The sequence below is a fragment of the Bolinopsis microptera genome, chromosome 3, assembly GCF_026151205.1.
Source record: "Bolinopsis microptera isolate Bmic1 chromosome 3, MBARI_Bmic_1.0, whole genome shotgun sequence".
Lineage (NCBI taxonomy): Eukaryota > Metazoa > Ctenophora > Tentaculata > Lobata > Bolinopsidae > Bolinopsis > Bolinopsis microptera.
This window is the reverse complement of record NC_087074.1, coordinates 11,087,292-11,097,551: the sequence shown is the minus strand read 5'-3', so window position 1 is coordinate 11,097,551 and position 10,260 is coordinate 11,087,292. Positions and strand designations below refer to the sequence as shown.

The 10,260-nt window shown below is 37.0% G+C and overlaps 3 protein-coding genes across 4 annotated transcripts; all 3 read right to left on the bottom strand.

Annotated features, from left to right (window-relative positions):
- Positions 1-3,136: 3,136 nt before the first annotated feature.
- Positions 3,137-6,687, bottom strand: LOC134812200 (serine/arginine repetitive matrix protein 1-like). Of its 2 annotated transcripts, none has more exons than XM_063819447.1 (7): positions 6,498-6,687; positions 6,007-6,365; positions 5,495-5,804; positions 4,979-5,122; positions 4,663-4,838; positions 4,322-4,468; positions 3,137-4,172 (listed from the first exon to the last, which is right to left on the bottom strand). In XM_063819447.1, exons 1-7 carry the CDS (start codon positions 6,675-6,677, stop codon positions 3,908-3,910), a joined length of 1,581 nt encoding a protein of 526 aa, XP_063675517.1. In that variant the 5' UTR covers positions 6,678-6,687; the 3' UTR covers positions 3,137-3,907. The 2 variants fall into 2 exon arrangements, with proteins under 2 accessions (XP_063675517.1, XP_063675516.1); XM_063819446.1 differs by having other exon boundaries at positions 4,322-4,471; positions 6,498-6,686.
- Positions 6,688-6,860: 173 nt separating this feature from the next.
- LOC134813083 (acylpyruvase FAHD1, mitochondrial-like) lies at positions 6,861-7,857 on the bottom strand. Its single transcript, XM_063820761.1, has one exon. It carries the CDS (start codon positions 7,849-7,851, stop codon positions 7,210-7,212), a length of 642 nt encoding a protein of 213 aa, XP_063676831.1. The 5' UTR covers positions 7,852-7,857; the 3' UTR covers positions 6,861-7,209.
- A 212-nt stretch (positions 7,858-8,069) lies between these two features.
- Positions 8,070-9,059, bottom strand: LOC134812831 (uncharacterized). Its single transcript, XM_063820407.1, has one exon. It carries the CDS (start codon positions 9,029-9,031, stop codon positions 8,387-8,389), a length of 645 nt encoding a protein of 214 aa, XP_063676477.1. The 5' UTR covers positions 9,032-9,059; the 3' UTR covers positions 8,070-8,386.
- Between the last annotated feature and the right edge of the window lie 1,201 nt (positions 9,060-10,260).

The window sequence follows — 10,260 nt, the reverse complement described above, 5'->3', positions numbered from 1 at the left end:
GCGTGTTATCTGGTTAGAGACTGAGTGTTTGTTATGATATTAACAGCAAGGTGAGAGAGGGAATATGCGTGTTATCTGGTTAGAAACTGAGTGTTCGTTATGATATTAACAGCAAGGTGAGAGAGGGAATATGCGTGTTATCTGGTTAGAGACTGAGTGTTCGTTATGATATTTATAACTAGAGACTGAGTGTTTGTTATGATATTAACAGCAAGGTGAGAGAGGGAATATGCGTGTTATCTGGTTAGAAACTGAGTGTTTGTTATGATATTTACAACAAGGTGAGAGATGGAATATGCGTGTTATCTGGTTAGAGACTGAGTGTTTGTTATGATATTAACAGCAAGGTGAGAGAGGGAATATGCGTGTTATCTGGTTAGAGACTGAGTGTTCGTTATGATATTAACAGCAAGGTGAGAGAGGGAATATGCGTGTTATCTGGTTAGAGACTGAGTGTTTGTTATGATATTAACAGCAAGGTGAGAGAGGGAATATGCGTGTTATCTGGTTAGAAACTGAGTGTTCGTTATGATATTAACAGCAAGGTGAGAGAGGGAATATGCGTGTTATCTGGTTAGAGACTGAGTGTTCGTTATGATATTTATAACTAGAGACTGAGTGTTTGTTATGATATTAACAGCAAGGTGAGAGAGGGAATATGCGTGTTATCTGGTTAGAAACTGAGTGTTTGTTATGATATTAACAGCAAGGTGAGAGAGGGAATATGCGTGTTATCTGGTTAGAGACTGAGTGTTCGTTATGATATTAACAGCAAGGTGAGAGAGGGAATATGCGTGTTATCTGGTTAGAAACTGAGTGTTTGTTATGATATTAACAGCAAGGTGAGAGAGGGAATATGCGTGTTATCTGGTTAGAGACTGAGTGTTTGTTATGATATTAACAGCAAGGTGAGAGAGGGAATATGCGTGTTATCTGGTTAGAAACTGAGTGTTCGTTATGATATTAACAGCAAGGTGAGAGAGGGAATATGCGTGTTATCTGGTTAGAGACTGAGTGTTTGTTATGATATTAACAGCAAGGTGAGAGAGGGAATATGCGTGTTATCTGGTTAGAAACTGAGTGTTTGTTATGATATTAACAGCAAGGTGAGAGAGGGAATATGCGTGTTATCTGGTTAGAAACTGAGTGTTCGTTATGATATTAACAGCAAGGTGAGAGAGGGAATATGCGTGTTATCTGGTTAGAGACTGAGTGTTCGTTATGATATTAACAGCAAGGTGAGAGAGGGAATATGCGTGTTATCTGGTTAGAAACTGAGTGTTTGTTATGATATTAACAGCAAGGTGAGAGAGGGAATATGCGTGTTATCTGGTTAGAGACTGAGTGTTTGTTATGATATTTACAACAAGGTGAGAGAGGGAATATGCGTGTTATCTGGTTAGAAACTGAGTGTTTGTTATGATATTAACAGCAAGGTGAGAGAGGGAATATGCGTGTTATCTGGTTAGAGACTGAGTGTTTGTTATGATATTAACAGCAAGGTGAGAGAGGGAATATGCGTGTTATCTGGTTAGAAACTGAGTGTTTGTTATGATATTAACAGCAAGGTGAGAGAGGGAATATGCGTGTTATCTGGTTAGAAACTGAGTGTTTGTTATGATATTAACAGCAAGGTGAGAGAGGGAATATGCGTGTTATCTGGTTAGAGACTGAGTGTTTGTTATGATATTAACAGCAAGGTGAGAGAGGGAATATGCGTGTTATCTGGTTAGAGACTGAGTGTTCGTTATGATATCTATAACTAGAGACTGAGTGTTTGTTATGATATTAACAGCAAGGTGAGAGAGGGAATATGCGTGTTATCTGGTTAGAGACTGAGTGTTCGTTATGATATTAACAGCAAGGTGAGAGAGGGAATATGCGTGTTATCTGGTTAGAAACTGAGTGTTTGTTATGATATTAACAGCAAGGTGAGAGAGGGAATATGCGTGTTATCTGGTTAGAGACTGAGTGTTTGTTATGATATTAACAGCAAGGTGAGAGAGGGAATATGCGTGTTATCTGGTTAGAAACTGAGTGTTCGTTATGATATTAACAGCAAGGTGAGAGAGGGAATATGCGTGTTATCTGGTTAGAGACTGAGTGTTCGTTATGATATTTATAACTAGAGACTGAGTGTTTGTTATGATATTAACAGCAAGGTGAGAGAGGGAATATGCGTGTTATCTGGTTAGAAACTGAGTGTTCGTTATGATATTAACAGCAAGGTGAGAGAGGGAATATGCGTGTTATCTGGTTAGAAACTGAGTGTTTGTTATGATATTAACAGCAAGGTGAGAGAGGGAATATGCGTGTTATCTGGTTAGAAACTGAGTGTTTGTTATGATATTAACAGCAAGGTGAGAGAGGGAATATGCGTGTTATCTGGTTAGAAACTGAGTGTTTGTTATGATATTTACAACAAGGTGAGAGAGGGAATATGCGTGTTATCTGGTTAGAGACTGAGTGTTCGTTATGATATTTACAACAAGGTGAGAGAGGGAATATGCGTGTTATCTGGTTAGAAACTGAGTGTTTGTTATGATATTTACAGCAAGGTGAGAGAGGGAATATGCGTGTTATCTGGTTAGAAACTGAGTGTTTGTTATGATATTAACAGCAAGGTGAGAGAGGGAATATGCGTGTTATCTGGTTAGAGACTGAGTGTTTGTTATGATATTAACAGCAAGGTGAGAGAGGGAATATGCGTGTTATCTGGTTAGAGACTGAGTGTTCGTTATGATATTAACAGCAAGGTGAGAGAGGGAATATGCGTGTTATCTGGTTAGAGACTGAGTGTTCGTTATGATATTTATAACTAGAGACTGAGTGTTTGTTATGATATTAACAGCAAGGTGAGAGAGGGAATATGCGTGTTATCTGGTTAGAAACTGAGTGTTTGTTATGATATTAACAGCAAGGTGAGAGAGGGAATATGCGTGTTATCTGGTTAGAGACTGAGTGTTTGTTATGATATTAACAGCAAGGTGAGAGAGGGAATATGCGTGTTATCTGGTTAGAGACTGAGTGTTTGTTATGATATTTACAACAAGGTGAGAGATGGAATATGCCATATAAGAGTTTAGGAGAGAAGTACACAGCAGAACTATATTTGGAAAAAGTGAAACGTCTCATGTTATGAACTGATAATAACTAGATACAAATTCAACCCTAACGCCATATACATATTGGCAGCTAAAATACACATTTCTCGTAAAAAATTGCAATTATAAAATGTTATATGTATAAACCTCAAGCTGTTTAAAATCAGTTTCGGGGTTAAAGCGTATAAATACAGTTAATATAATTTTCCCATAATTCTTGATGGGTCAAAATCAAATGAATTTGTAAATATTCAAGAAGACATTAGTCAAAGCAAATCAATGTCCTGCCTCTACAACATAAAACGTATCCATTCATCTAACTAGAAAAACAATGCTCCATTACAACTTTAAACTAGTAAACACTTAATTTCCTTTACCAAGATCTGCTCGCAACACCAAATTCTGGAGTACGGACCAACAATTAAAATAAAGTTTTGGACCTACTCACGACAGCACCAACTTAATATAAATCTCATACTTTTTAAAAACCTTTCGAAAATACTGAATATCATAAGACGTTAAGCTTCTATTTTTGGACCAAGTCACGGCCACAAAATGTGTAGATTGCTAAACATTTTAGCCTAAACCGGGTTTACTCCTGCTTCACTATTCACCCCTTTCTACCCTGTATCAGATTACACACCATCCCACACTTGATATTCTACACAATACTCCAGTAGTAGATATGCGGATCAGATTTACAGAATACGTCACGTGACATGCCATTACAATGTATCATCCTAAAAATGCACCTAGAAGACAGTGTACATTATATGCTACAGTCAACATGAGCTAGTTCTATACTACATAGTCACAGTAAAGGAGTGAACACTAGACTCAGTATCAGAGTGTACAGGTGGCAGGCTAGAATGAGGCACCGCGCTAGAGTGCGACGGCGCTCTGCTAGAGTGTGGTGTTGCGCTAGAGTGCGAGCCTCGTGCCACCCCCCTGTTCGGCCCACGCCCCCTCGTCTTAGGTCTCTTATAACTGGGTTGAGGGGCACTTTGTGTCAGGGGTATAAACTCCTGCTCTCGCCGGTAAATGGCTGAAGTCTTCTGTTCTGGTTTCCTGGAAATGGGCACTGTCAATAATTCAACAAGCTTGTAAATATACGGCTAACGATACAGCTATCTTATTCAGTTTAGTTGTTCTACATAAACGAAAGCAAGAATGCAGTAATTAGAAACGAAGTGTATTTAAGAGTTTTGGTGTTTTACCCGGAATTTTTTATCTTCAGTTGGGGTTCTGGTCGGTTATTTCTGTGTTTAGAGGTATTTTGTGTGGCAGGTTTAGTAGGTTTAGTTGTTACAGCCGGTCTCTGTGGTGGTGGAATGTTGCGTATTGTTGGACCAGTTTCACTCTCTCTGCTGTGGTATTATGGAATTACTCAGGGACAAAGACAGATTATACAGTCATTACATTATATGACATGTAACAATACAGCGACAACGAGGAATCGATTATAATTATTACGGAACAAATCCCAAATTTAACATCTTTAGAAAAAACACAAAAAGCAACAAATAACAGGAAACTAACAAGAGGAATGTGAACGAACCGTTTAGTAACTGGAACAAGGGAGTAACTGATCTGCATGGGCTGCCCATCTAGGTCTCTATTGTGATACCTCTCAACTGAGACAGAGGCACTTTGTTCACTTATGTACAACACTTCGGCTACCCCTGGGTATAACATCTGTATGTGCTCCACTGTGTCGATCGCACTGAACAGTTCCTGGAATTGGTTACATTACATCTCTTGTTGTGTGATTGTTTTAAGGTCACAAGAGAAGATATGGCACTGAAACAGTATCAAGATTCAGTTGGGGAAGGAGAATTTGTAATAAGTGTAAAATAGTTTATAAGGTCTAGTACCTCAATGTCCTGTAAAGTAACAGAAGGATGAAGATTAGAGATAAGAACCCTGAATTGGGTGTTTTTAGTGGGACGCTTCGTCAGATCGTGTCTTATAACATTGTCAGTACTCTCCTTTGAAGGATAACTCCTCTTTCTGCTGGTCTGAGGTAATGACACATTAGATAATGATAAATTTAACATTTAATAACACCACCGTTAGGATAAAACTTATAGTTATACTTAGTAACAACTAACATTCCGATCACAAATTAAGTTGTCACTCTCAGCTTCATCCTAAAATTCGTCAAACTACATACTAAGTTACCAAATATTCAAAGATTAAGATCATTAACAAACTAATTAAACAATTAAAAAACTAATTAACCAATATTTGACAAACTAATTAACCAATTAACAAACTAATTAACAAACTAATTAACCAGTTAACAAACTAATTAACCAATTAACAAACTAATTAACAAACTAATTAACAAACTAATTAACCAATTAACAAACTAATTAACCAACACTCACATCCACATAGTGATTAATTGAAGCCGAGTTCCAACTTCTATCCTCCTCCTTCAATACCGGCTCCTCTCTGTGCTGGTAGTGACCAGGACCACTGTGTTTATATCTTGGAGACGTGTTGTGGTGACGAGGTGGCGGGGAATGCGAGGAATGCCACGATTCTGAGGGATAATGTGATGTTTTATACTCGGTAGGGCGGGAGCGCTGATAGTGGTCGTGAGGGGAAGTTGGTTCATTAGGGTACACTATCACTGGTTCTGGGTAGGAACGAGGATAGGGCTTGCGAACTTTGTAGACTGTGGGTGGCGGCTCACTGAAATTAATTAATTTCAAACATTTTTTATTAAACCTCTAAACAACTTCCCCCGTAGTAAATAGTAAATAAATAAATAAAGTAAAACAATCGTAGCATTTACTTGATATATAAGTTTTATACAGCATAAAGTGATATCAAAATAATGATGATTTAATTCCTTTTAAAAGTAATGAGTGACCTCTCATAGCTGAGAACTTACTGGACATATTCCTCGACATAGTGTACTGGTTGATGGTGAGAATAATGTCTGTCTAGAACAATTGGAGGTCGAGGATTGTATCCAGGGGGAGGGTGCTGGTAATATCCAGGGGGAGGCGGGTGAGAGTGGGGCGGGGGCTGCACTGCTGTGTGGGGAGGCGGCACACTTGTAGCAGTGGGCGCGTTCTGCACTGAACTCTGGATAATAAGGTTGGGGGCTGTTTTTGAGTCGAATTTGGGGGAGGATTTGTCCGTCATCTCGTCGTCACTGTCCGCTCGGTGTTTGGTGTTGGTGAGCTCGTCTAATATTGCTTTATCGTTCCTCACTCGCATTATCATCTTTCCTTTTGCTTTTATTATCTGGTGTAACATTACTGTTAATCTGCATATCCACTGAGTATTGATATTGAATCTGTAAAACATAACATTGCGCTCAGAAATAACTATAAAATAACAATTGAAATAGTGTATATATAATTATCGAAGACATACCATCTTTCCAGGGGGTATTCTAAGTTGATTTTGTCTCTGCGTAGTGCTGCCTAACTTCTTCTGTTTCATCCGATGTTCTAACCGCGAAAGAGACATCTGTTGTTCTTTTATCTGTTTCCTCATCGATATGTTCGACTCAGCAGTCGAGTTTATAAGCTTTTTTAGAACAGAGGTACTCATGCTTGCTATAATAATCGTTAGATTAATATGAGGACATTTCAGAACATGTTTGTGGCTAGATCATCATAATCTATACAAGTTAGCTTCACCCTATATGTTAGTAAGTATTCAGTCGTTTGGAATCAATGAAAAGTGTGAACTCATGTAATTACCCAGAGATAAGAGAAGAAGAAAAAACGAGTCTTTATTAGTAAATCAATCAATAATAATGTTAAGCACAATCAAAAATCTGATACATTTAAATTCATGATAAATGAAACTATAACTATACCTAAAGAATAAATTTCACCATTAAAAAACTTTAAGCCTAGTTACTACTGGTAAAATATGAAATAAAACAGCCCAATTATAATATAAAAAACACATTTAAAGTTCAGTCTTGATGAAAATGAAGATATAAATCAATTTAATAACATCCTAGCATATGTTAAAATACTAATTTTGTTAACTCATAAAACGGTATCAAACACACATAAAAATTAGAAAACTCATAAAATCAAGCGAAATAGTAATCGAAACTTTGCCTGAAAGTTCACTCATCGCCAACTATCTTGAAAGAAGCTTCAGAAACCCCAGGGATGGCCACAGTGACAATATCTCCCACGTTCATTGGTCCAACACCCTCAGGGGTACCCGTCTGTACCAGATCACCGGGGAGAAGAGTGATATGTTGGGTAATAAACTCTATCAGAGCTGGTACATCAAATAACATGTCCTTAGTGTTGGCATGCTGTTTAACCTCCCCATTCACCTTCAGAATCATCTCCACGTTGTTGTGGACCAGTTTGTCTACAGAAATGAAGGGTCCAACAGCACAGTGGGTGTCCAGACACTTTGATATGGACCAGGGTTTCCTTTCTGCCTTACACTGCTCTTGTAGATCACGGCATGTTACATCAATAGTTACAGAGAATCCAGAAACGTGAGCCATAACGTCCTCTTTAGACACTTTAGTCATCTTCTTTCCAATGATTACACCAAGCTCCAACTCATGGTGAAGATTCTTTGTTATTTTCGGGTAGATGATATTTCCTCCATCCTCGACATAGCATGTTGTTGGTTTGAGGAAATAAAAAGGCATTGTTGGTACCTCGTTTCCCAGTTCAGCAGCATGCTTGGCATAGTTACGGCCCATGCAGACTATTTTAGTGCTTCTTTTCACAAAATCTTTCATCTTTCGCTTCCTATTGAAAGGTTTTGATAGTCAAATAGGCAAAGAAAATTGAATCTAACTTTGAGGCTTTACCTAAAAATGGAATTTTTCAAGCCTTAACTTTTAACATTAAATTGTATGATGGCTGATTCCAAAAATTTGAGAGTTCAGGGCCGATGGAAACAAACGAAATTTAAAGCTTTGTCAGGGAGTCACATTATCGATTCTATAAGTACGTATTATAAATAGATTTCTAGAAAATTTGAACAAAATTTAACAAAAATATAAGTTTTTTTTCAAGTACATTTACATTTTACATGTGTGATTTCCATGAAATGTCACTTCATTTTCATTTACACTGACAATGATCATGATTCGATTATAAGGTGAAGCTTATATAATGCTGTGAATAATGATGTGACAGTCAATCATATTACAGTCTAGTTTGTAACATTGTAACATACCTTATTTATGTCTAAAGACAGCATCTTTTGAAATAAAAGCAATCACCATTGCAATAATATAAAATGTCCTTCTTAAATGATTTTGAACATGCTTATTCAACATGAAAAGTAGCTTCAGTAACATTAGGAATAGCAACATGAATCTCATCACCACGAGATAGAGGCCCAACACCCTCTGGAGTTCCTGTAAGAATCACATCTCCAGGTAAGAGTGTGATGTGTCTGTTAATATACTCTAGAAGAGATGGGACACTAAATATCATATCCTTGGTATTACCGTGCTGCTTTAATTCGTTGTTGAGCTTTAACACAAGTTCAGTATTGAAAGGATCAATCTCACTGGATGACACAAAATTTCCAACTGGACAAAAAGTATCCAAACATTTTGCCATAGTCCAGGGAATTCGTTCCTTTTTACACTGTTCCTGGATATCTCTGCAAGTGACATCAACTGCGATAGTGTAACCAGCAACATGATTCATAATTTTATCTTCTGAAACTTGTGAAGCTTTCTCACCAATTATAACACCCAATTCTACTTCGTAATGTAAATCACTAGATATGCTTGGGTATCTTATTATACCACCATCATTGACATAGCAAGTCGTCGGTTTGGTGAACAAAATAGGTGCTGTAGGAAGGGCATTCCCCAACTCTTTAGCATGCGTTGCATAGTTACGACCAACACACACAATCTTTGAGCCAACTTTAACGAAATCTATGAACTTGGAGGACATTTCACGAATATTTTCAAATGTCCTTACCTGACGTGAACTACAGTTAGAGAAACCCAGTATATAAGTAAAACAAAATTTTAAAAGTAAAACAAGGCTGCAGACGCACAATATTACCACCTGGATCAAACAAAATCGCTGGGATAAGAAACAAAATTTCACTCTAATCATTTATGCCAAAGTCAAACTTTATCAAACCACTTTCATAATCAAACCACTCAAATTGAACCTAAGCAATATAACATCAACAATATACAAAAGAACAGAAGAAATTCAAACAATATACACATAATATAGCAATTATTTCTCCACTACTGATTATATAAAAATTCAACAAAAATCTTAGTAAATTTTATAAAAACCCTTTAAGTAGTAAAAGTAGCCAATTCAATTAGTTGGCTCTAAATTCATTGCTTGAGTAATGGATATTAAGTGTGGATATTACATATTAGGTGCAGAAGCTGGCTAGTAAAATGGAATATAACACAGGTCGTCAGGTCAAAGATATTCAGATGCTGTTGGATATATAAATATAAGGAAGCGCCTTCGTTTCGAAATCGAAAGAACAACAGTGATTTCTCTCCGGGGAGACAGATATGCAAAAAAGAATTTTGTTAATATAGATACTCTAGATTTGAATTTGGAGCCACAAGGCCAAGGCTAAGGGTGATTTTTTAAATGTTTCTATCAATATTTGAGATCATATTTTTTTTTAATAAAGTATAAATTATTCAAACAATATACACATAATATAGCAATGACCCTATATAAAATCAACCCTTTAAGAATTCAAAAAATTCCCTTAACAATCAAAAAAATTTTTTACCCTTGGCCTTGTGGCCCCAGTGACATAAATTTAAAAAGGGACTAGGAATCCAGTCTGGAAAGAAAAAACGGCTACCATATATTTTTAAAACGACTACCATAAATTTTTCGGCCGCTCCGCGGCCGGATAACGATTTCATTTTACTTTGCTAGTTATATTACAGAGGTTTAGTTATTCATTAGTATAGTTATTAATTCATTAGTATAGTTATTCATAATTGCCAAAAGATTGTGAAAAAATTCCTTTCCGGGTCTCGAACTCGCGATCTGCTAATATAGTACCGACGGATTAACCGACTAGGATACGATTCCATGTACGCTTTAGTAATATTTACATATAGGTCTTCGCGCGTTCCTGCAACTACCATACTACCATACTACCAAACAGTCCATACTACCATACTGGT